The 20,534-nt window shown below is 47.1% G+C and overlaps 1 protein-coding gene across 13 annotated transcripts in view; it reads right to left on the bottom strand.

Annotated features, from left to right (window-relative positions):
* Positions 1-440: 440 nt before the first annotated feature.
* Positions 441-20,534, bottom strand: part of TANC2 (tetratricopeptide repeat, ankyrin repeat and coiled-coil containing 2) — a 361,287-nt gene continuing 341,193 nt past the window's right edge. For 11 of the 13 annotated variants that reach the window (XM_032429357.1, XM_032429360.1, XM_032429352.1 and 8 more), the window contains 8 exons: positions 20,159-20,282; positions 15,650-15,825; positions 15,216-15,348; positions 14,628-14,657; positions 13,711-13,802; positions 11,469-11,615; positions 8,939-9,039; positions 441-7,333 (listed from right to left, as the gene is read on the bottom strand). In XM_032429357.1, the coding sequence (XP_032285248.1) occupies positions 5,389-7,333; positions 8,939-9,039; positions 11,469-11,615; positions 13,711-13,802; positions 14,628-14,657; positions 15,216-15,348; positions 15,650-15,825; positions 20,159-20,282 (2,748 nt within the window). In that variant the 3' untranslated portion in view covers positions 441-5,388. The remainder of the gene's footprint in view (positions 7,334-8,938; positions 9,040-11,468; positions 11,616-13,710; positions 13,803-14,627; positions 14,658-15,215; positions 15,349-15,649; positions 15,826-20,158; positions 20,283-20,534) is intronic. The other 2 variants (XM_032429362.1, XM_032429355.1) reach the window with 1 other exon arrangement.

Raw genomic sequence — 20,534 nt, 5'->3', positions numbered from 1 at the left:
GAGAACAAACATGCATTGGATAATATACTGTACAGAGAAAGTCCTTTACATCTGAGTCATAGAAAACCTAAAGGAAAACTAAGTGCATTAAAGCTTTTTCCAGCAAGTGTCTTGAAAGGACAGCAAAGAGGAGGAATCAAAATCATATTAGTACAAATCACTCTTTAATTGTAGACTGTACATGTCTGTACTAATTAAAATCATCTTGGATTTGGAGGAGACAGAACAGAGATGGAGATGCTGCGCTAAATGGAAAGGAGACCATGCCTGAGGATGGCACCTGCCCTGAGCCTGATGAGGAACTGGCCCCACTCAGCAGGAATCAGCCAAAGGAGAAAACAAAAACAAACTGGAACAGGAAGTATAACTTACAGGATTTCCAAAATAACCTGTGAATGAAGGAGAGATCTGGAGCCGGCATTTCTAACTTTTTTTTTTTCCCAGTAAGCTGGTACACAATAAGGCAGGTACATTCAAGTACTGAATTTCCAGAATTAACGGTCTGTCTGGTCCCAGGGACCGGAGGGATTGAGTGGAGTCCCCCTAACCAGGTGTTCTGGTTAGTGATTAGGCAAAAGAAAAATCCAGCCAGTAAGTGCTACAAAAACAAAGCAGCTAGGCTCCTTCCTTTCCACAGAGTAGGTCTGTCTGAAAAACGAGAGTGATGCTGGCCTGCGTCTACATGCGTTCAGCTAAAACCTGGCAGGTCAGCTTCGTGGAGATTACCAGAGTCAGCAGGAACATGTGAGATGATACGGGTGAGGAAACATGAAAGTAACACTTGATTTTTGGTGTCCAATTACGCATTCATTTGGTACTGACTTTTCAAAGCTCTGACCGTGGCCATCGCGTGGCCACAAGCATCTCAGGGCGGTTCAGCAGCTGTGAGGCATTGGACACCGAAATGCAGGTTACCAACACTTCAGCCCTTCAGTGGTCGGTGTTATAAATGGAGTTGATGAAGACCCAGGGATTATTCAAGTAGCTCTGCACAGTGGCTCTACCGTTCCCATTGTGCTTGTGTCCAGGCCCCCAGCCAGCCACCTTTTCTGGGGAGCAGCCAGAGCTGAGTTCAAGGCATTGCATGGTGAAGATTTCCATGACACGTCTTTGTAGGTAGCTCTTACCCCTAAGCCCTTTGTTCATTGTTGTTAGTCCTGGTAGATGGTCAGTCTGGAATTCCTAGAGGAAAAGGAGAAAAAGCCACACCTCCCAATGTGCACGCGACGGGGCCGCACGGGCCTCGGTGTGGAAGCAGCAGCAGGCTGCCTTTGCAGGTTGGCTTCTTGAGAAGTGGGCAGCCCAAGGACAGACAGACAAGGGTGGGAGAGGCTGGGACAGGGAGGGCGGAACATCCTGTCCCCCCCACCCCCCCGGGGGGGGGGAGCCTGTTGCATTTGGTGGCAAAGATTCAGTGAGCAACTGGTTTTGTCCAAGGCATTTCTGCAGTAGAAAAATAATGATTTTTGAATCAAACCAGCCAACGGTGACAACTCTGGAGTTATAATAGTTGGAAGCCAAGAGGAACTGAGAGGGATGCTCATGGGGAGCAAAGGAGGCTTCCTCATACCCACCCATCTACCAGAGCAAGGGAGTTCTACTCAGTTCTCCCGGCCTCTGCCTGGCTGAAGGTCCAGCGGGTAGTGTTCAAAGAGCTTATCGTGCCACAGCGGGCGCAGGTACGTGAAGACCCCCCGCAGGCCTCTGTCCCCTCCTTCCTGAACCCTCTGGGCCTGCCTGCTGACCTGGGAGCGGCTCCTCCAGGGGGCCGGGCTGCCGTTCTTTGCCACCAGACAAGCCTGGTGCAGAGCCACAGTGACACCTAGTGGTAGCGTATGGTTGAAGCAAGGTGACGTCCACATAACCCACCGTATAGGACTAAAATCTAAGGAAAATACTTATGGATATTAAATTAGATACTGGTTAATTTTTCTATTGGGTACATCTCTGGAATATAAAAATACCAATATTTAGAGAGGGGTTCATAAACTACTATACAATATAAGGACCGAGAATACCTTTCTCTAGGCTGTTCTGTTTACAATAATTTAGGAAAAGTGTTTAATAATCCAGGCTTAACTAAATTAGCAAACTTGTATCTCTGGACAACGACCTGGGGTACTGTACATGATTCTAATTAGTGGAATTTTCCTGAGCCTTCGAGTTTAAGTTAAACACATCTAGAAAGAGGGGCACATGGGAGAGGAACAAGAAGGGTTTGTGCTCTATTAACTTGGGGCTTTAATAGTGCACGTCTGCAACCCGGACGAGATACAACAGCAGATACAAAATGGTCTCCATTTTGTCCATGCCAAATTCTCATGTTACACAGGTTTTCCCTTTACTTTGTAAATAAACATTAATTTTTAATTGTTTAATTGTGTGCCTTACTGATCCAGTAAATAAAGTAACCATGTCTCAGGAGTCCCTAAGAAAATTGCTGGAAAAGCACTTTAAAATCACTGCAAATATTTTTTGTATTTAAAAATTCTTAATCTTTTTGATGCTTATATACAAGTTATTTCTTGTGCTATAAATGTTGTGATCCACTGCTTGATTTCTTTCTTTTTCCTTGAAAGATACACTAAAAGACAAGAGCGGTTTTGCTATTTTCTAATGAAGACATTACGCACACTTAAATATCCAGTATTTATCAGTTACAAATTCAAACAGTAAAGTGCACCCATTTATAGACATGATGTGATGGGAACCCATTAGTGCAAGAATTCTGGGTGAACGAAACATACAATTTGGTGAGAAACCTAGAGGCTGAGGTTTGTTACCACTGTCTCCATTTCAGGGTGATGTGAACTGGGTGAGTGGAACTTACCAGGTTCATCTGAAAAACTTCCCCCACCGGAAGCCAGACATCAATTCAGCAAGTGTTGCCGGGGGAGAGGGCATCTCGGAGATGCGGCACAAAGACGAGCCCATGGCAGTGAAGTAGCGCAACAGGGCACGGGCAGGCTGCCTACAAGGAAGAACGGTCTCCTGCCCCAGGAAGGTCCAGTTGGCATTTTCTAGTCACACTCAACTGGCGCCCAGTAGTGATATTCATTCCCTCTTACAATGGCTAACAAAGAGTTGCATTTTGACTGTTTTAAGTTTTGCCCAATAAGGCATAGACCCTAAATCTCCGGTTTGTCCAGGAAAACCATGAGACACCCTGGGGACAAGTGACATCCGGGGCGAGTTTGTGAAACGCAGAACCCGCTCGCTCCCCGAGAGCGGAGTACGGGTCACATGTGTGGCGTTCCAAATAAGCAGGGGCACTTTTCTGACAGATGCAGACGTTCTTCAAGAATGTAGCAGCAGCTCCTCAGGGAGGTGCACAGGAAGGGAGGACATGCAAAGGGCCCCGTGGGGCTGAGACCTGGACAAAGCGGGAGCCGGGCTCCTGGCTGTGGGCTGGTGCCACAGCTGGACATTTCATCTTCTCGGGGAGAGAAAGAGAGGGAGAAGGGAAGGGACAAGACGCCAGTGCCCACCCTGGGCTAGCTGAGTAGGACACAGTCCCTAGGCATCAGAGAGAGTGCGAAGAGTCTGGGTCTTGAGCTGGCCCAGCTGTCTGCTTCTAGCACAGAGAGACAAGTCCTGGCCTCTTTCAAGCTTGGGGGCAGAGGGGTCCGTCTACTTGGCAGAATCTAAACTAGTAGAGAAATGTTTCTGATCTCAGCTTCATGCTCCCCATGTCTTCGTGATACTTTCAGAGGACACTTACTATTACAAACAGGTCTGGTCACATCTGGATTTTTAGGGCAGGAAACTGCCCTTCCAATAGCCCTTTACTACCAAGAGCAGAATGATTCCTAATAACAGAGAACGGATTCTCTTTTACTCAGTTTCTTAAGTTTGCAGAGCTGACGTGCGGTCAGTACCAGGCCTGTGCTAAGGCTTTGGTTTCAGTGTTCTTGCTGTCCATCTCGTGCTGGCCTCAGTCACGCAAAGGACAGGTCAGCAAATGACCACAAGACACGGAGCTGACCAGATCAGAAGACCTGCTGTCTGTCTCACGTGCTCCCACCCAGGGCTGAAAGGGGTCTGTCTTCTCCCTGAAACACTTTGCAGTGTCTGGTTTTCAAAGATCGCTCCCCAAACACTCCTACCTCGAAAAAAAGAAAAGAAGAAACAATTCCTAGAGTAATAGATTATGGAACTATAGATCTCGAAAGAGAATCAGATGACGTCTGGCGCAGGGTACAATGGCCCTGGGTGCAAACTTTAGGAATAAAGTCTTACGGTCCCGAGAGAATTCAATTTGCTTCTTAGAGAACCAGTTTCTTCACTACACCACGTGGGTTGAAAAAAGGAGGGCCGGTAGAACACAAACCTGGCTCTGGGTGAAGACCCAACTAACAGGATTAGTGTACCAGTCAAACCTCGGCAAGAGTTTGCTTTTGTGGAATATGATGCTCAGTGATTATCTCAGGACCGATAAAGCAGATTTCTCCAAGACAAAGATGTTCTCTAGCCTTTCACTGAGAATCCAGAACAGTCTTTCTTCCTCTCTCTCTTTCTTTATATTTATGTATTTCCCCCCACCACCACCCATGGAAAATCAGTAGATTTTTAATAGTTAATTGTTGGCTAAAAACCTAAAGAATACCTCTCAGTGGATTATTTAAGAATATCCATGATTCTCATCTGATTTCCTTGGCTGAGTGAAATATTTAAAGGGCTGGTTGTTCTCTAAATATTCATAAAACACTTCTTGGAAAATCAATGTAGTGACATTTCAAATAATTATATATATATATATATTTTTTTCTTCCAATTTAATAGACCTGTTTCTTCTCTTTTCCCTTGATCCTTTTGCCCCCGTAGGAAGACCAGCAATAACCTAAACGAACGTTCTAGACCTGATGACTGCAGGGAGCTGGCAGTCCAGGGGAGGAGACCATGGCACAAGAATGCACTGGGGCTGGCTATTTGGATAACACTGGATAAGAATGCAAAGGCAAAGGGGCATCATACTCTTTCTAAAGTTCCTAGAAGAAAACAAACGAGAACACCTTATTTTTGTAAAAAAGGAGAAAGACATTCACACAACAAGAACATCAGTGAAAGCGATTGTCTCCTGGAAAAAGCTGACCAGTGTGTCTGATCTCCCTGGGTTAAAGCACACGGCACAACAATCTCCTCGTTGGCGTCGGAAGAGAGGGAGAGAGCATGTGGCTGGGGCACAGACGGGAGAAACTGAAGTCCTGGCTCGCTGGAGGCCAGCTTCCCGGTCGGCTGCATGCAAAGAACTCCAGCATGTGGGCTGCCACCTCTGAACACCACACAGAAACTACATGAGAAATTAAGCCAGGGAACTACCTCAAATATGGAAACCAAGCCTGAAAATGTGCAGTGAAAACATATGGGTCTCACTCCAACAAATGTCTTTTAAACATTAGACTCCACAAATGGTCTCTTTGGTTTGAGAGGGGACGTCTGCCCTTGTCGAGGGTCCCGGGACAGCTGCCTGTACAGGTTGTCCTGGTATGCCTGAGCCACGGGGAGGGTCCGAGCCACCTTCACATCGGGGTATGAGGAGGCCTGGCCGACTCTCTCCAAGAGGTCTCCACGGGACCCATTAGCCAGCATCCCATGGGGGCTGTAATAATCGTCCTCCAGCAAATGGCCATTCTGTGCATTGTTGGTTTTGTTATAAAAGGCAATGTTGCTGATGGATGATGGTGGACTGAAGGACTCAGGCTGAGGCAGGTTGCCTGGAGACGTGGGACTGAGAACGGTATCCACGGATGACACGGCCCAGGTCCGATTCTGCTGGTGAAGGTGGGGGTACTGTTGAGTCCGGGCTGTTTTATCTATGATCCCCATGAATGGTGTGGTCCTGGATCGGGTGGGCTCGCTGGGGTAACCTCCCTGAGTGGGAGACACCGGTGACAGCTCGTCACATGACCTCTCATATGCCGGTTTTAGTGGGATCTCCATTTGTTGAATCGAGGAAGATGGCCGGAAGGTAGGAGTGAGGTTGGAGGCTGATGAGATACTATTGCTGGATGGAGAGAAGCGGAGGCCTACGCTCTGGGAGTGTAGCAGCGGCCTGGGAGTTGGTGGATGGGGTTTGATTTCGTTTGGGTTGACGCTAATAGGTCTTCTGATTAAATGCGACACATCAGGGGAACCTAGCTGGCTGGAGGAACGCTCCAGATCTAGTTTTGAGTGACAGACTGGGTAGTAGGACGCGGACTGGCTACGTCCAATCTGTGGTGTCTGGCTGTATCTCATACCACCTCGATATGCTGAGGAAGGTCGCTGTGGAAGGTCTTCTTTGGTCAACCCTCCATGCTGACAGATGGCACCCGCACTCAGGCTAGCCTGGACATGCTGCACAGGTCTCCCATCCCCTACGATCCCCCCAATTGACCCTTGATAAACCAACCGGCTCTGACTTACTCCCATGTCTCCTTGTGAAGACTGGTATTTACTAGCCATCGAGTGGGCTACTTGGCCATAGGCCCCTGTAGAGATGACGGTGCTTGAATGAACTGCTGAGCTGGGCTGGTTGCTTCTCACAATCTGGGCCTTGGCAGGCTGTAGCCTGAGCCCTTGCTGGGGAACTGCCACAGGAAGCTGAGGCATCTGGTAGGGCCGCTGGGCCATTTTGGATAACGGAGATTTTGGTCTGCCAGGAAGCTGACTCACATTTGTTTCTTGCTGATAGCGCACGGGTGAGCCAGACTGGGATCTATAGACACTCATGCTTTCGGCTGGAGGGCTGGCCCGATACTGAGGGCCTCTTCGGAGAGGGGAAGGGGGAGGGCTTGGGTATTCCTTGCCCTGTCCTCCCACGGGCGGGGGGCTAAAGCGGTAAGACCCGCTCTGGTGGGCTGGGGAGGTGTGTGGCGGACTAGGCCTGTAATGAGAGTTCTGGTGAGTTGGAGAAAGAGCGGGTGAGGTGGACTGATAGCCCTGTCTGGTGGGAGAACCTACGGAACTACTGGAACGGAAGTCAAAAACCTGATGCGAGCCAAGTGGTGAGCTAGAGATGTAGGCGGAGTCCCGATGGGCTGGAGAGGCGGGCGGGCTCTGGATGATCGGGAGCCCCTGACTGGGCCGAGCCTCGGTCTGGAGGCCGATGGAGACGTTTCCGACGTCCTGTTCCAGGTACTCCTCCTCGAATACATCCTGTACAGAGTATATCTCTTCGTGCTGTGGTTCGGGTTCCGTTTCTTCCGGGAGCGGAGGCTGAGGCGGCTGCTGAGGCGGCGGCTGCACCTGGCGGCACTCCTCCTCCACTCGCAGCAGGAGTCTCTGGATCTCACGGTTGTTTGGGCAGAGCTTGATGGCCTCGTTCAGATCCTCTAAGGCTGCTGCAAACTGTCTGCTTGACAAAATGTAAACACAGGAACTGGAGTGATTCTGAATCAACAGGAATCACCAAGAGCTGAGAACGCGGTCGCTATTGCAGAGAACTGGGGGGTAGCATCTGGGGGCGGGGGCGGGGTTGGTTTCGTTGGGTTTGTAAGGGAGAAAACAGGTAGGCTGTCATTCTGGAAGAGTCCAGAATGCTTCCTTAGCCTGTTTAGCCTCCATCTTCCTTCTGGCCTCTCTGGGATTAGCAGAGAAGTGGCCCCACTTTGTCAGTCCAGCCAGGCCCTTCAGGAAGATTCTCTTAGTGCCCAAATGCACACCAGGCAGTAGGAGGGTTGGGTGGGGTTGTCATTTACAGGGTCACTGTCAATTAGCTTAGGAACAAAACAGTAACTACAATATTTAAAAATCTTGCTGATCCATCATAATTTTTTCTTTATATTCTTAATATTTTGGCTCCAAATTTCAGGCCTTTTCCGTCCTAGGCAAGAAGCCTGTCTTCTGCCCTTTGTTCCCCACTCTCGCCCCACAGCACTGTCGCTCCTCCATTCAGCTACACCAGAGCTGGGCAGGGATTAGGCTCACTGACTAGGCCACTCAGATTCTAATTTACAGATGAGGACACGAACTCTCAGAGATAGTCCGATCCTCTCTATTAATAATCGCCCACGAAAGGGGCAACTGGCCTTGTGGGGAAGGAATTCTCTGGGGAAAAAGAGAATTTGACAGTCAAGCTTCTGTAAGGACTTTGTTCCCCCAGCTAGTTAAGACTAATGTTATCGCCACTGTCATCACTAGACTTAACCTGGGCTTGGTTTTTCAGGACCATATCTCCCCCTGGCCTCAACAGTGAATGTGAAGCAGGTCGTTCCCGGGGAAGAGTTTGGGAGAAGGATGGGGCACTGGGCAGGAGGCATCAAGGACAGTGACAAGTTATCCAAAGATCAGTGATTGATGGCAGGTTCTAGGTCTTTCTGGAGCCTTTCCTGCCCAGTTTGGCCAAGCCACAGCAGATGGACACAAGGGATGGAGTTTCTGAGTTTCTTTTGGGCCCCCTCAATCCTGGCAGCAAGGACCTCCTGTCTCCATGAGGGTGTGGTGTGGCGGTGTGGTGACTTAGGTGAGGAGGAGGTCCGATGCCACCAGACTTGAGGAGAGCTCCAGAAGCTAAATAATCCCGGGACCCCTCAAACGCCTACAGGAAAAGAGGAGCCTGCGGTGTAAGTGACCCATCCTACTTTTCCTTCTAAAAGGGCGAGGAGGATGTTTTGCTTAAGTGACCTCTTCTTAAGTCACCAGTGTCTCTTTATGCTGTCTGTTCTAGGGGTTAAAAAGTGATTGAGAGATGGCAGAGGCTTCTTGGGAGAAGTGCCATTCTCCAGCAATGCGAAGGCATTTTCCTCCCAAAGTAAAATGTTCTAGATCTCCATAGCCCTGAAGATTTGCCAGTCTCAAGTGGAGTTCTGTGCTACGGGAGCCATCCCCAAAGCGTGTCCCTCAAAGTCCTCAGGGATAGACACATTTGGGTACATATGCCCCAGGATGGCCTACATTGCCTTGGCCAGATTTTCGGAAAAGAGACCTCTTGCTCGTCACCCTCTCTCTCTCTCCTCACCTGCTGCTGCGTTTTGCCCTTGCTCTTGCATAGTAAGCTTCATAAGATTTCGGTTTCAGCTCCAGGGCCTTAGTAGCAAATTCCTCCGCCATTCCAAAATCCTGTCATTACAATAGGTGTGCAAATGAGTCATTGAAGAGATATGAAAAATAGACAATTTGGGAATAAAACAGAATATATGTACATTTCTTTGACATTTATGGATGGAACACCTGGGATTCTCGACATGCCTGGCATGGCTCTAGCCATGTGGCCCAGACTGCAAGTTCCTTCTGCCTTTGCCCTGTGTGGCCCTGCAACAGCTCCTGGGAATTTATCTGCCCAGAAGCATTAAAATACTTTTAATGTGCCTTCCTTCTGCTTTTCTAAGGAAGCTCCTTCCAGCCCAGAAGCCAAATGTGAACCCAATGCAGCTCCTGAAGTTGGAAACCTGACCCCTTGATATACATACGCGTAGGAAGGCAAACACAGCCATGTGCCTCTCACGGGGCCTCAACCTACCCCCCAGCTTCCTGTCGCACCCACTATTCCTCTGCTTCCTAAGGGGTGAGTGAGGTCCAGCAGGATGAGGTCTGTGGAAAGGAGAGCTGCACTGACCATGGAGACCAGATGGGGTCGGGGCGCCGGACGGACTTGGGTTCAGTCCTCTGGTCGGCCGCATAGCCCCTCACAGGGGCTGGTGTGTTTTCTCATCCGTACCTACTTCGCAGGTGGGATGAAGCGTGATGACGCGTTTGAAAGCCCCAAACACCATTTCTGGCACATAGCAGATGCTTAGTAAATGGCCTTTTCCTTCTCTTAACTGGTTCCTTACTTAGGAAGCATTTAAAACAACAACAAAAATACAGTAAGAGAGGGCCCTGGCTGTGACTGGCGTTCGTGCGATCACCTCATCTCCTGCTCACTGAGGCTCCCTGGAGGAGCGTGGTCTCATCTGTCCTCATCTGAGAACCCTGGCAACAGGGGCCTAGGGAACAAAGCCATCATTTTAAAGATACCCCTCCATACTGAGCTAAAAGGAGAGTTCTTTCTCTTCTTTCATTCAATGTCAAAGCCTCAGGACAGCACAGTAACCTCTGGTGACGCGTGTGATTCCAGAGGCAGAACAAAGGCCTGGGGCACAGGTGGAAATCAACGAGGAAAAGTAACGAGCCATCTCGGACTGAAGAAGGCAGACCTCAGCTGCTTCGTACAGTGCTGCTCACGGGAGCTGCCTGCTAACTGTTCTGAGCAAGTGTGGAGCTAGAGAGGGAGCATTCCATCTTACAGGAGTCATCATCTATCACTACTCTGTTTCCGATCTTATCTTTTAATGTTTTTCTTTTTCTTCTGGACAATCACCATTTCTGGCAAGATGAGAATGCTTTTAAGAAGTAGATTATTTGTTTAAGCAAAAGAGAAGGCAACGGACTGGCACCGGCTCCGGAGTGTTGTCTCATTCTCACTGGCTGGTGCCCCGGGGACCCTGGGTACCGCTGGTCTGGTTCTGTTCCACAGAAGAGCCTCACTGCCTTCCCCTGGGGCATCCCCTTCCCACAGGAACCGCTACCCTGGCTGCACTCTCCTCAGCACCGTGGGGCAGCGCTGCCTCTTCGGGCCATAACTGTGTTCTCTGGGACACCCAGGCTCTTCTCATTGCCAGGGTTTAGATGGAGGATGCAAAGGTCGTACACACAACCTCTCTGGACTTGACAGCGGACCTCTTGCCCCTGCAGCTGAAATCTCACTTCCGCACAGCTGAGCTCTCTACTCATCGGCATTCTTTTTTGGGGTGGATTGTTTTTAGCTCCTGAGGAACTGTGAGACTTCAGGCAGGGGGTTATCAGAGGTTCCTGACACGATCTCAGCTATTCCCAGTCTCTGAGAAAGGATTCTTGGCCTGGGAGCATCTGCGTGTCACGTGAGCAGTGGCTGAGGACACCAGACACTGTTCCTGCACAGCAGGCAAGAAGGACCAAGGACTACTTGGGGGGTAACAGAGGGCCAGGAAGAGTTCTAAGATTCCCTCTGTGACAAGAAGGGACACGGCATGCTGGAGTAAAAAGATGAGGAAAGGAGCGAAAAGTTCAAGATTAGCCTTTGAAATAAACCTTAAAGTCCATGGTCCTGAATCCTCTCTCCAGCCCTTCCTTAAGTGACTAGGGGTCTACTAGAAAGGAAGGGAGTAACTACAATTAATATCTACTTGCAGCTAGAATTCTAGCCACCACCTACTCTCACATTTTCCCAAAGACCAGAAAACTGACTTGGGGGTAGGAGACGACGATGATGGTATTCTAATCACTTTCAGTGTGAACTAAAAATTCAGAAAGCACCAAAAGTGCCCACAGCATTAACTTTTTCACAGTTTAATATACGGATTGTGCTTAGACTTGATTTCTTTCAAATTGCAAATGTCAGTGCTCTGTGAAGGACAACCAAGTTCCAAATGGGGCCGAGAACGATTTTAGGGGCCTGGTAAGAGCCAGTGAGTGACGTGGGCTGTCAGCTTCCAGGGCTGTAGAAAGCAGCTGGGAGGAGAGGGACTTACGTTCATTTTCCTGCGACATCGAGAGAGGTTGAGGAGGAGAGACACCTTTAGTTCCCGGAAGGTTTTCAAGTCCTCACCAAACCCTTCTCGAGGGAATTTCTTCAGGGCGTACTGGTAACGCTGGGCAGCCTCCTTTACTTTACCTTTCTAATGGGAGTACAAGATGGCAAAACACACAGTTGGTCTGCTGAGCAGCTGAGGTCTGGCCCCGCTCCCTTCCTCCTCTCTGCAGTGATTATTAAGTTAGCCCTCCCAAACTCCAGCCTGGGGAGGAGGGCTGGCCCTGCTGGTGAGAGCAGAGGGTCCAGTCTTTTCAACAGGAAACTCACCTGGCAGGAAGGGCAAGGTTGAAGGGGATACCCAAGGCACAAGCCAGAGAACCAACACCTGGAACCCCCAGCTTCCCGACCAGATTCCCAAGAGACTGATCTTGCTCATTTCAAAGGAGCTTTTTCTTAACCTGATCTCCTTGGGACACATATCATTTCCTAGTCCCAACCTCTCTAGAGTTACTACTACTTCTTTTTGGCTTGCCTGGAAAACTCTTCCATTTGATGCTCCTCCTTGCCAGTCCTCTAGAAGAGGCCATTCTCTTCCGCACAAAGGAGGTGGGAGCTAAAACGGTCTACCCGTTGCTTCCCTAATCTCAATGCATAAAATGGTATGTCAGTGTTCCCGTTTTTTTAGAAAAGCCTCGGGGTAGGGTGGTGGTAGAGAAGTTTAGAATTTGTGATTCATCTGTGTAGGAGGGACTTTCCAAGATGAAGTAAATCTATGACCAGTTTAGGGACCTGGTACCAGGGGCCCTGAACTTTCCTTACATTTTGTGTCTGAAAATCTGTCAGCTAATAAATACATATATACATACACACATGAATAAATAAAAATAAAATAAATGAAAATCTATCAGCTGAGCTCAGAATGCTGCAGGAGGCGTCTCCCGCTCATTTAGCTGATCTCAATCTGCAGTATTCCTTCTGTACAGCAACTCCACCAGGGAGTCCAATCTCTTCATCTTCTCTTCAGCACCTTTCATTAAGGAGAGATCTGCAGTCTACCACGGTAGAATTCTGGGTGGGAACAGTAGTAGCTCTGCCTATTCTCATTACGAGGTAGGACTCCTTGTGTCGGAATATGAGAAGCTATATTATAACCAGGGCTTAGATTCTTGAGAGCAATGCTATCCCCAAGTCCATAAACAGGACACCTAGAGTTAATGAGGCCCTTCTTGGAAGTCATGTGAAATCCTGGTTGGGTCAGGACTCGAGTTTCCTAGAAGCCCAAGATTCCTAGATTATCATGACATTACACGGAGCATCCTCAGGAAACACAACTCTTCCCCCAGGAACTCAAAACATTCCTTACACAGGGGTGGGTGGGAGGTGGTAATAATGTGCTTCATAATCATTTCGCATCTTTGGGCCTCTGATATTTCAGTGAGGTTGGATTTATGTTTACCTTTAGGAGAAGAAGACGCTGCTAATCTTAACCAGATAACTGTGACATGTGATCTTCTTCTTCATTTTTTTTTTTTTTTATTTAAGTAATCTCTACACCCAACATGGGGCTCTAACTCACAACCCTGAGATCAAGAGTCGCAAGCTCTTCTGACTGAGCCAGCCGGGTGCCGTGTCATCTAATGTTCTTTTGGGATTTCCTACAGGCCATGGGAGAGAGTCTGTGTTAGGGCACTGGAGTCTTCAGCTTGAACTGTGACTACAAAAAGACTCCATACTTTTTTTGTTGTCATTCAGTGAGTGACTTTAAGAAAATCTTATAATTGCTATTTGTCTTGCTTTCCTTATCTTACTCAGGGATGTTGACAAGCTATTATCACTACAGACTTTTAAATCTATATTTATATATTAAATATGAAAGCAAAGATCAATGTCTCTTTCTCACAGACTAAAAAATAGCTGTACTACATAATTTTACTTTACTTGTCCCATGAGTTTCCAGGTCCCACTTAGCAGATTCCACGCAGAATCTAGGTAACTGCCTACAAGTGACCAGATAAAATTAGGTCTTCAAGTTGATAAGCTGCAGGCTTATGTAGGCCACTCTTGCTCTCTTGTTGGGAAATTAAAAACTCAGGATGGTCTACGTAGGAGCCCATCATTGAGGGATGGCATTCTCCCTTTGCCTCTAGAGCCGAGGATGAGACTGTCAAGACTTTAGTAGATTCTACAGGTAGAGAACAGTCAGTGGCTGCTTTGAGGAAACTGTTCCTTCCTCCCCTCACCTTATAAAACATGTCCCCCTCTTCCATCAGCTTGCTCAACAGGATGATCATGATGTCTGGTTTGGAGGTGGCCATCGCCCATGTGGCTGGACCTGTAGTGTACAGGATGCATGATGGGTAAAAAACTCAGACAATGTAAGGGTGGCAGGAAGCTAGGTGAAAAAAACATCCTGGGGGATTTCTGCTGAGAGAACAACTTGCTCATCGTTTAGACCTGGGAGTGTCTTAGGGACTCCCACTGCCAAGAAGCTGCGCTGGATTTGTATTCACCTTAAAATAAGAACATCTGAACTGTCTGAGCCTGCGCCACAGGAGGGCAGCAAAGCCGCCAACGTGTTGTATCTGGGCAGGCCATGGCTTAGTCTGCAGTTGTTTTAAATGAGGTCATTGCGAGAAAGAGTTTACATTCAATGTCACCAAGAGATTTAAAAAATCCAAAAAGGGCAGTTTATTTTAGAACCCGGGACTCAAAATCCCTAGCTGTTTAGTCTCTTAATTTAAAAATATGTCCTTTGCAGAAAGGGGAACCATTAAAGATTCTAAAGGCTCCCTTAATTTTAAGTAAGTATCGAATAGGCCTCCCTGGGATTTACTCTGAATCAGGAGCACAGTTCGAATGTCAAAAGACGTGAAACAAGCCAACATGACTGAGGACTACTTTACCCACAAAGAGAAAGAAGAGGTTAAACTGATTAGTTTATAGATGCCTGAATTATTTACCAACTAAGCTTTTCAGGGTTAGTTATCAAAAGTTCAAGTTATTCTCTACAACAGTCGTTAAAAAAAATCTTCTTTTAAGGTGAAGTAAATTAAAAGATTAGAGGTGTAGGGAACTCATGCAGGCTAAATCAAAGAGGAGAAGGCAAAGCTGACCAAGCCATCAGACCACGCCTGATGCTGACAGCGGTGAAATATACCTCGTGGGCGACTCGGTAACGTCTGACAACCTTCAAAGAAAGGAGAAAACAAAAAGTTGTAGGAGAGGAAAAAAAAATGGATGAAGGTGAAAAAAAAAAAAAAAAAGAAGGAAAAAGCAGCAGTGAGAGGCAGGCAGCAAAAAAGCCAGCACATCAGCCAGCCCTCGCCTACAGGTCTGTGGGACGGGGGCGCGGGCGGGACGGCAGCAGCAGGGACCGGAGAGTCTGAAGCACACACAGAGCAGGGGAAAGCAGAGGCTCACGGCAGTGCGGGGACTGAGGATGCTCACGGGTGGGGCTGGCACAGAGGCGCTGGCCCGAAGACGTGCTTAAGGTTAGAGCAGCCTCGTGGCTAAGGCGACCAGGGGCACGGCAGATAACCGGGTGATTCTGGACACAGAGTAGTGGCAACCATGGCTCAGAGGGTGCTTTCTCTGGGCCAAGAGCCTTTCCGTTCACTTGGACAACAACTGGACCAGGGCAGAGGGGGAGCTATACACATTCACACCAAACACCCAGGGCAGCCAGACCACTGGACCAGTCTGGCCCCCGGGCACAGATGGCCAGGACCTTCTTCCTTTCTCCTACCTATCTTGGCTCCTTTCTTCAGAAGAGTGACAACAACAGAAGTGTTCCGGCACCCCACTGCTCGATCCAGAGGGCGCATTCCGCTATAGTCGACGTGCTCGATCATGGCCCCATGATCCACCAGGAACTGGACCTAGGACATGGATCAAGCAGAACAGTTAACACTGTCCCACTGAGGGCTCTGGCTGCTGCCTGGACTTGATTCAACCGCTGGTCTGAACCAGGCTGGGTAGGTAGCCATGGGATTTCAGGCCATACTTGTACTCTTGGTCTTTAATGGTGTTTTGAATATTCCTGTCCTCTAGCAATTACAGGTCCAAGAACTTTCTATCAGGAATCATCAACATGTTACTCTACCCTTTACCCCCGAGAACATTACGGATGGAGAACCTTCCCTGTCCCTACCACCCAAAGGCCCGTGTAAAGGCACTCACCACCTCGGCATCACCGTAGAAAGCTGCCAGATCCAGTGGGGTGCGGCCGTTCTTGTCAGCGTGGTCCGTAGCAGCCCCATTATCCACCAGAGAGCGCACTACTGAGAGATGACCCTTCAAACAAGCCCAGCTGAGGGCTGTCAGTCCTTCTTTGTCCATGAGAGCAATGGAGGCACCTATAAGAGCAAATGTAGCACAGGGCTGAGGAAACACGAAACACGGGGCCATCCAGAGCAGGAGGGAAGGCTGGTACCGAGACTGCACGCTCTGTCGAAGCACAGTCATGTTTGCTCCCACGTGGGGAATCTTTTCATTCCTGCCTCAGTTTTACTCATTCTCTAGGGACCATCCCAAATCCCCCCGTTTCCAGGAAGCTTCTCCTGGTTCACTGTTCACCTCGTCTTGAATGTGCTTAACACATGCCACCTTATTCTGTTCTTAATTTTTTTTTTATGTATCCTACTTACATGTAATAAATTCTCAGTGAATGCTTTCAGAACTCAGCAAAAGTCTTCCTTTTGTAATAGTATAAACTCCTGGAGAGATTCTCACAAAACAGAAGGAGCTCAGTCCATGTTTATCACTGGTGATAGCACCAGGCCACGCTCTCTCTCCTTAGAATGTGGGGCAGATGAACTCATGGGAAGAAACTGAGCCCAGGCCACAAGGAAATTCAGAGTTTAATTAAACTTGTCAGCCTTCAATGATCCCATCCTCACTCTCTTAACCTTCTTGATATTCTACATGTTTCTCTTCAGTGTTCCTATGTTTTCATCTGTAAGGATCAAGCATACTCGATACACTGTTTTGTAATTAGTCTAAAATTCAATATATATTTGGTTCTTAGCCTAGACTGTAAGCTCTTGGATGGCAAAGGGACTATCATTTCCTTGCTAGTTTTGAAGAGTACCTAAGACATTCTTTTCACACAGTTGACATGGCACACTAACTAAATTAGGATCAACTTACTGCCTACAGAACACTTTCCAGGCTGCCTCCTCAGCTAGACAGGGGTCAGATCAGGCTTAGCATGTGGCACAGCTAGGCTCAGGGTCTACTCAGCAGTTCTCTGGCCTACCATGTGTTTACTCCTAGAGGTCAGAGAACCAGACCTTGTGGCTTCCCACAGCAGGATGAAGGGCTGGAAGGTACCATACCTTTAACCCTGATGACAGCCATTTATGTACTGGGTTCTCTTTTCACAATGGTAGAGTTTACAATGAAAACATCGACTCTTAACACATAATGAATTTGAATGTGGGAGAGAATCTAAGGAGTTTTCTCAGATGGACCATCTATAAATTCCCTGGACAGAGCCTCCAACGGTAGAAGCAGCAGGATAAGAAGGTTCTGGATGTATATTACAGATAAGCTGATTTTCCAAAGATAAGGAAAGCTGGAATTTAAGAAATTAATAGGAGATACATATGAAATAAACCCATATATTCAAAATGCGTCCAAAATTCAATATGTAATCTTCCCCTTCTCTCTTTTCTTCCCATTGCAGTTAGCGGAATCACACGTCTTCCAAACATCCACTTTAAAACTTTGGAGTTATCTTTAACTCAACTGTCATTATTTCCTACATGTAATTACTCTTTATATCCAAAATCGTTTTTGTACTTGGCCCTTCTGTTCTATTCTAACAGCTACCGCACCTGGATTAGAGCCTCGTTACTTCTCATCTATCACAGTGCTTCCTACCGGATCCCCCAGCCCACTATAATTCCTCCAATCAAATCTACTGTTCACACCCCTGCCAGAGGGATTTTTTTTTTAAAGCACAACTCTGGCATCAATTCCCTTTAAAAAAATCTTGAAAGGCTCCCCATTGCCTTCAGAATTAAGTCCAAACCCTCTTTTAGTTTGTTCCTTTTCACTTTCTTTCCACATACGTTTCCAATTTTACTTCCCAAGAGCCCTCATGTACTTTACCAGACAACTTGAGTTATTGCCCCAAACCTGTTGTGTGCTGGATCTCCTCCTTGACTTTTCATTCACCGCCCCCTCCCTGAATACGAAACTTTTTTCCTATTCACCTTTCAAAGTCTGTCCTTTCCTAACTCAAATACCTTTATGAGAGCACTTAGGGTTCTCTGCTTTTCAGGTATTTATCTTCGTTTCACCCCCTCCTTGCCAGATTACAGAGTCTCGGAGGGCACAGATTACGGTGTATTAGTGAAAACCACTCACTGGCACGGCGCTGGTATAGTGTTCTGCAAGTAACAGCGGCTGAATAAAGGTTTGTAGGATTTGTTGATTTAGTGGAAGTCTCTGATTTAAGTGTGAAAAAATGAAATACTGAGGATCCCTGACTTATGATGGCCCGACTTAACAATTTTTCAATTTTATGATGGTGCGAAAGTGATACGCATTCAGTAGAAAATGTCCTGCGGATTTTGAATTTGGACCTTTCCCCAGCTAGTGATGTGTGGTGCGATGCTCTCTTGTGATGCTGGCCAGTGGAAGTGAGCGGCAGCAAACCAGAAGCCACATGGCCATGAGGATAAACAACAGATACACTTAGGACCATTCCGTTTTTCACTTTCAGTACAGTATTCGATAAACTACATGAGATATTCAGTACTGTTATACAGTAGGCTTTGAGTTAGATGATTCTGCCCAACTGTAGGCTGATTTAAGTGTTGCGAACACATTTAAGGTAGACAAGGCTATCACGTTCCATAGGCTAGGTGTATTAAATGCATTTTCAACTTAAGATATTTTCAACTTACAATATTTTTTTTTTTTTTTTTTTTTTTTTTTTTTTTTTTAAGATTTTATTTATTTATTCATGAGAGACAGAGAGAGAGACAGAGGCAGAGGGAGAAGCAGGCTCCCCGCGGAGCAGGGAGCCCGATGCGGGACTCGATCCCAGGACCCTGGGATCATGACCTGAGCCGAAGGCAGACGCTTAACCGACTGAGCCACCCAGGCGTCCCTCAACTTACAATATTTTAAACTTGGGTTTATCAGGACGTAAGCCCATCATAAATTGAGGAAGATCAGGAGTACAAAGACCTGCATGTCTGCAGTGGTAAGGGAGAACAAATCTCTGGAATCTGTGTCTGATAAGCTTCCACGGGCATGTGCCAGACCCTGTGCAGTGATCCAAAGGTTATCAGTGGCTGAAGAGGTCTTGCCTTTTCCAGTAGACTTGGGTTGTTCTGGGACATTTATTCCTGCCACATCTTATCCTGAGAATCTAGGTACACCCCCTATCCTCCTCCAACCTCCTCTTGGCAGAAGTAAGGATAGATATCACGAAACCAGACTTGTTTGTTGGCTTGTATTGGAGAAGCAAGAACCACTTTGCATGCTGGGAGAGCGGTTCTCTGGTTCTGACCCAGTACTGCGAGTCTGAGGCTGTGGAAACAAACAAATTTTCTTTGGAGGATACAGCTAAAGATCCAACAAATCTTTGACTGAGCTTTTAGTCTGAAATCTTAGAAGAAACCTCGTCTTCTTCTTAACTTGACTACCCTCAGTTGTGCCGGCCTGGTTATGATTCTTCAGGAGGTTGGCTTGCTTGAAGTAAATGTGTCCATAGATATAATTATAGATGTTTAGGTCCAGTTTACTAATAGGGAAGGCTAACTGGAATGGAGTCATTAGGCTGGTCACGATCACACTATCTCCTACTTCATGTAAATGCTCAAAGTCCACTAGATGGTACTGTAGAGTCATCAGTGACTTGAGTTTTCCTTCTACAGAAGTCCACCCTCATTCACTCCTATTTTGCATAGGTGACTGAGGTCAGAGCAATCAAAAGGAGCCTGAAATGCTTTTGAAGGTGGTGTGACTGCAATCTCTTTAACTTATTTCTCATTCACCAGGAGTATGTGAATGTTATGTCAAAAGGAATTTATTACAATAGAAGATAATATAATATCCTGATTTCTCAAATAGGGTCCCACTGTCAGCAATTGTCTTAACCTCTGTTTGCCTCCTTTGGATTACAAGAAAAATATTAGTTGTACAGGAATTGATAAAAGTTAAAGAAAAAACAGTCCTTGGAAGATGAACATCTATTGAGTGTATATTAAAAAAAAAATCAAAGTTTGGAGATTATAGATTTGAATTAGAGAATTTAGAATACAAAGAATATCAGAATTAAAGGGTCCCACTGTATATAACAGCAGAGGAGAGGAGATGGACTTTCACATTTTAACCAACTAGATTCATAATACATATTCTTTTTTTTAAAGATTTATTTATTTAGAGAGAGAGAGAGAGCATGCATGCATGTGCACAGGGTGGGAGGGGCAGAGGGAGAGAAACTCAAATAGACTCCCCGTTAAGCAAGAAGCCCAATGCGGGGCTCGATCCCAGGACCCTGAGATCATGCCCCGAGCTGAAACCAAGAGTCTGGATGCTCAACTGACTGAGCCCCCCAGGTACCCCAATAATATCTATTCTTAACATCTCTTAGAATCCATCACTGGAAATCATGAGTTCCTTGGATTATTATAGGCACTGACCATGCAGCTCTGGCATCCCAAGACTGACCTTGTGCAAGTAGAAAGTCCACAGTTCCCAGATGGCCTTCAGAGGCAGCCATCATCAGGGGAGTACGACCTTGCTTGTCTGCCATGTTGACATCAGCTCCATGGGTGAGTAAAAGATCAACAATCTGCAAGTGCGGAGAAACAGGGACGAATGAGCCAGGAAGAGCTGCTGAGTAGACACATGCACGTTGTTCCCTACACTGGGGGATCTCCTCCTACTGTACAGGCAAGTCACCTCTCCGTGTAACTGTCTACCGCAAGGGTCCCTCTAATTCCTGTAGAGTCCTAGTACCATGTGATCTGATCTCGGACTCTCTTAAGGAGAGCCAAATGAGAATTCGACTCTGAATGTTTGACTCAGCCCCTAAGTGAAAAAG

The sequence above is a fragment of the Phoca vitulina genome, unplaced genomic scaffold (genome assembly GCF_004348235.1).
Source record: "Phoca vitulina isolate PV1807 unplaced genomic scaffold, GSC_HSeal_1.0 scaffold41, whole genome shotgun sequence".
Lineage (NCBI taxonomy): Eukaryota > Metazoa > Chordata > Mammalia > Carnivora > Phocidae > Phoca > Phoca vitulina.
Note: the sequence above shows the minus strand (reverse complement) of the source record. Positions and strands in the feature narration are given on the sequence as shown.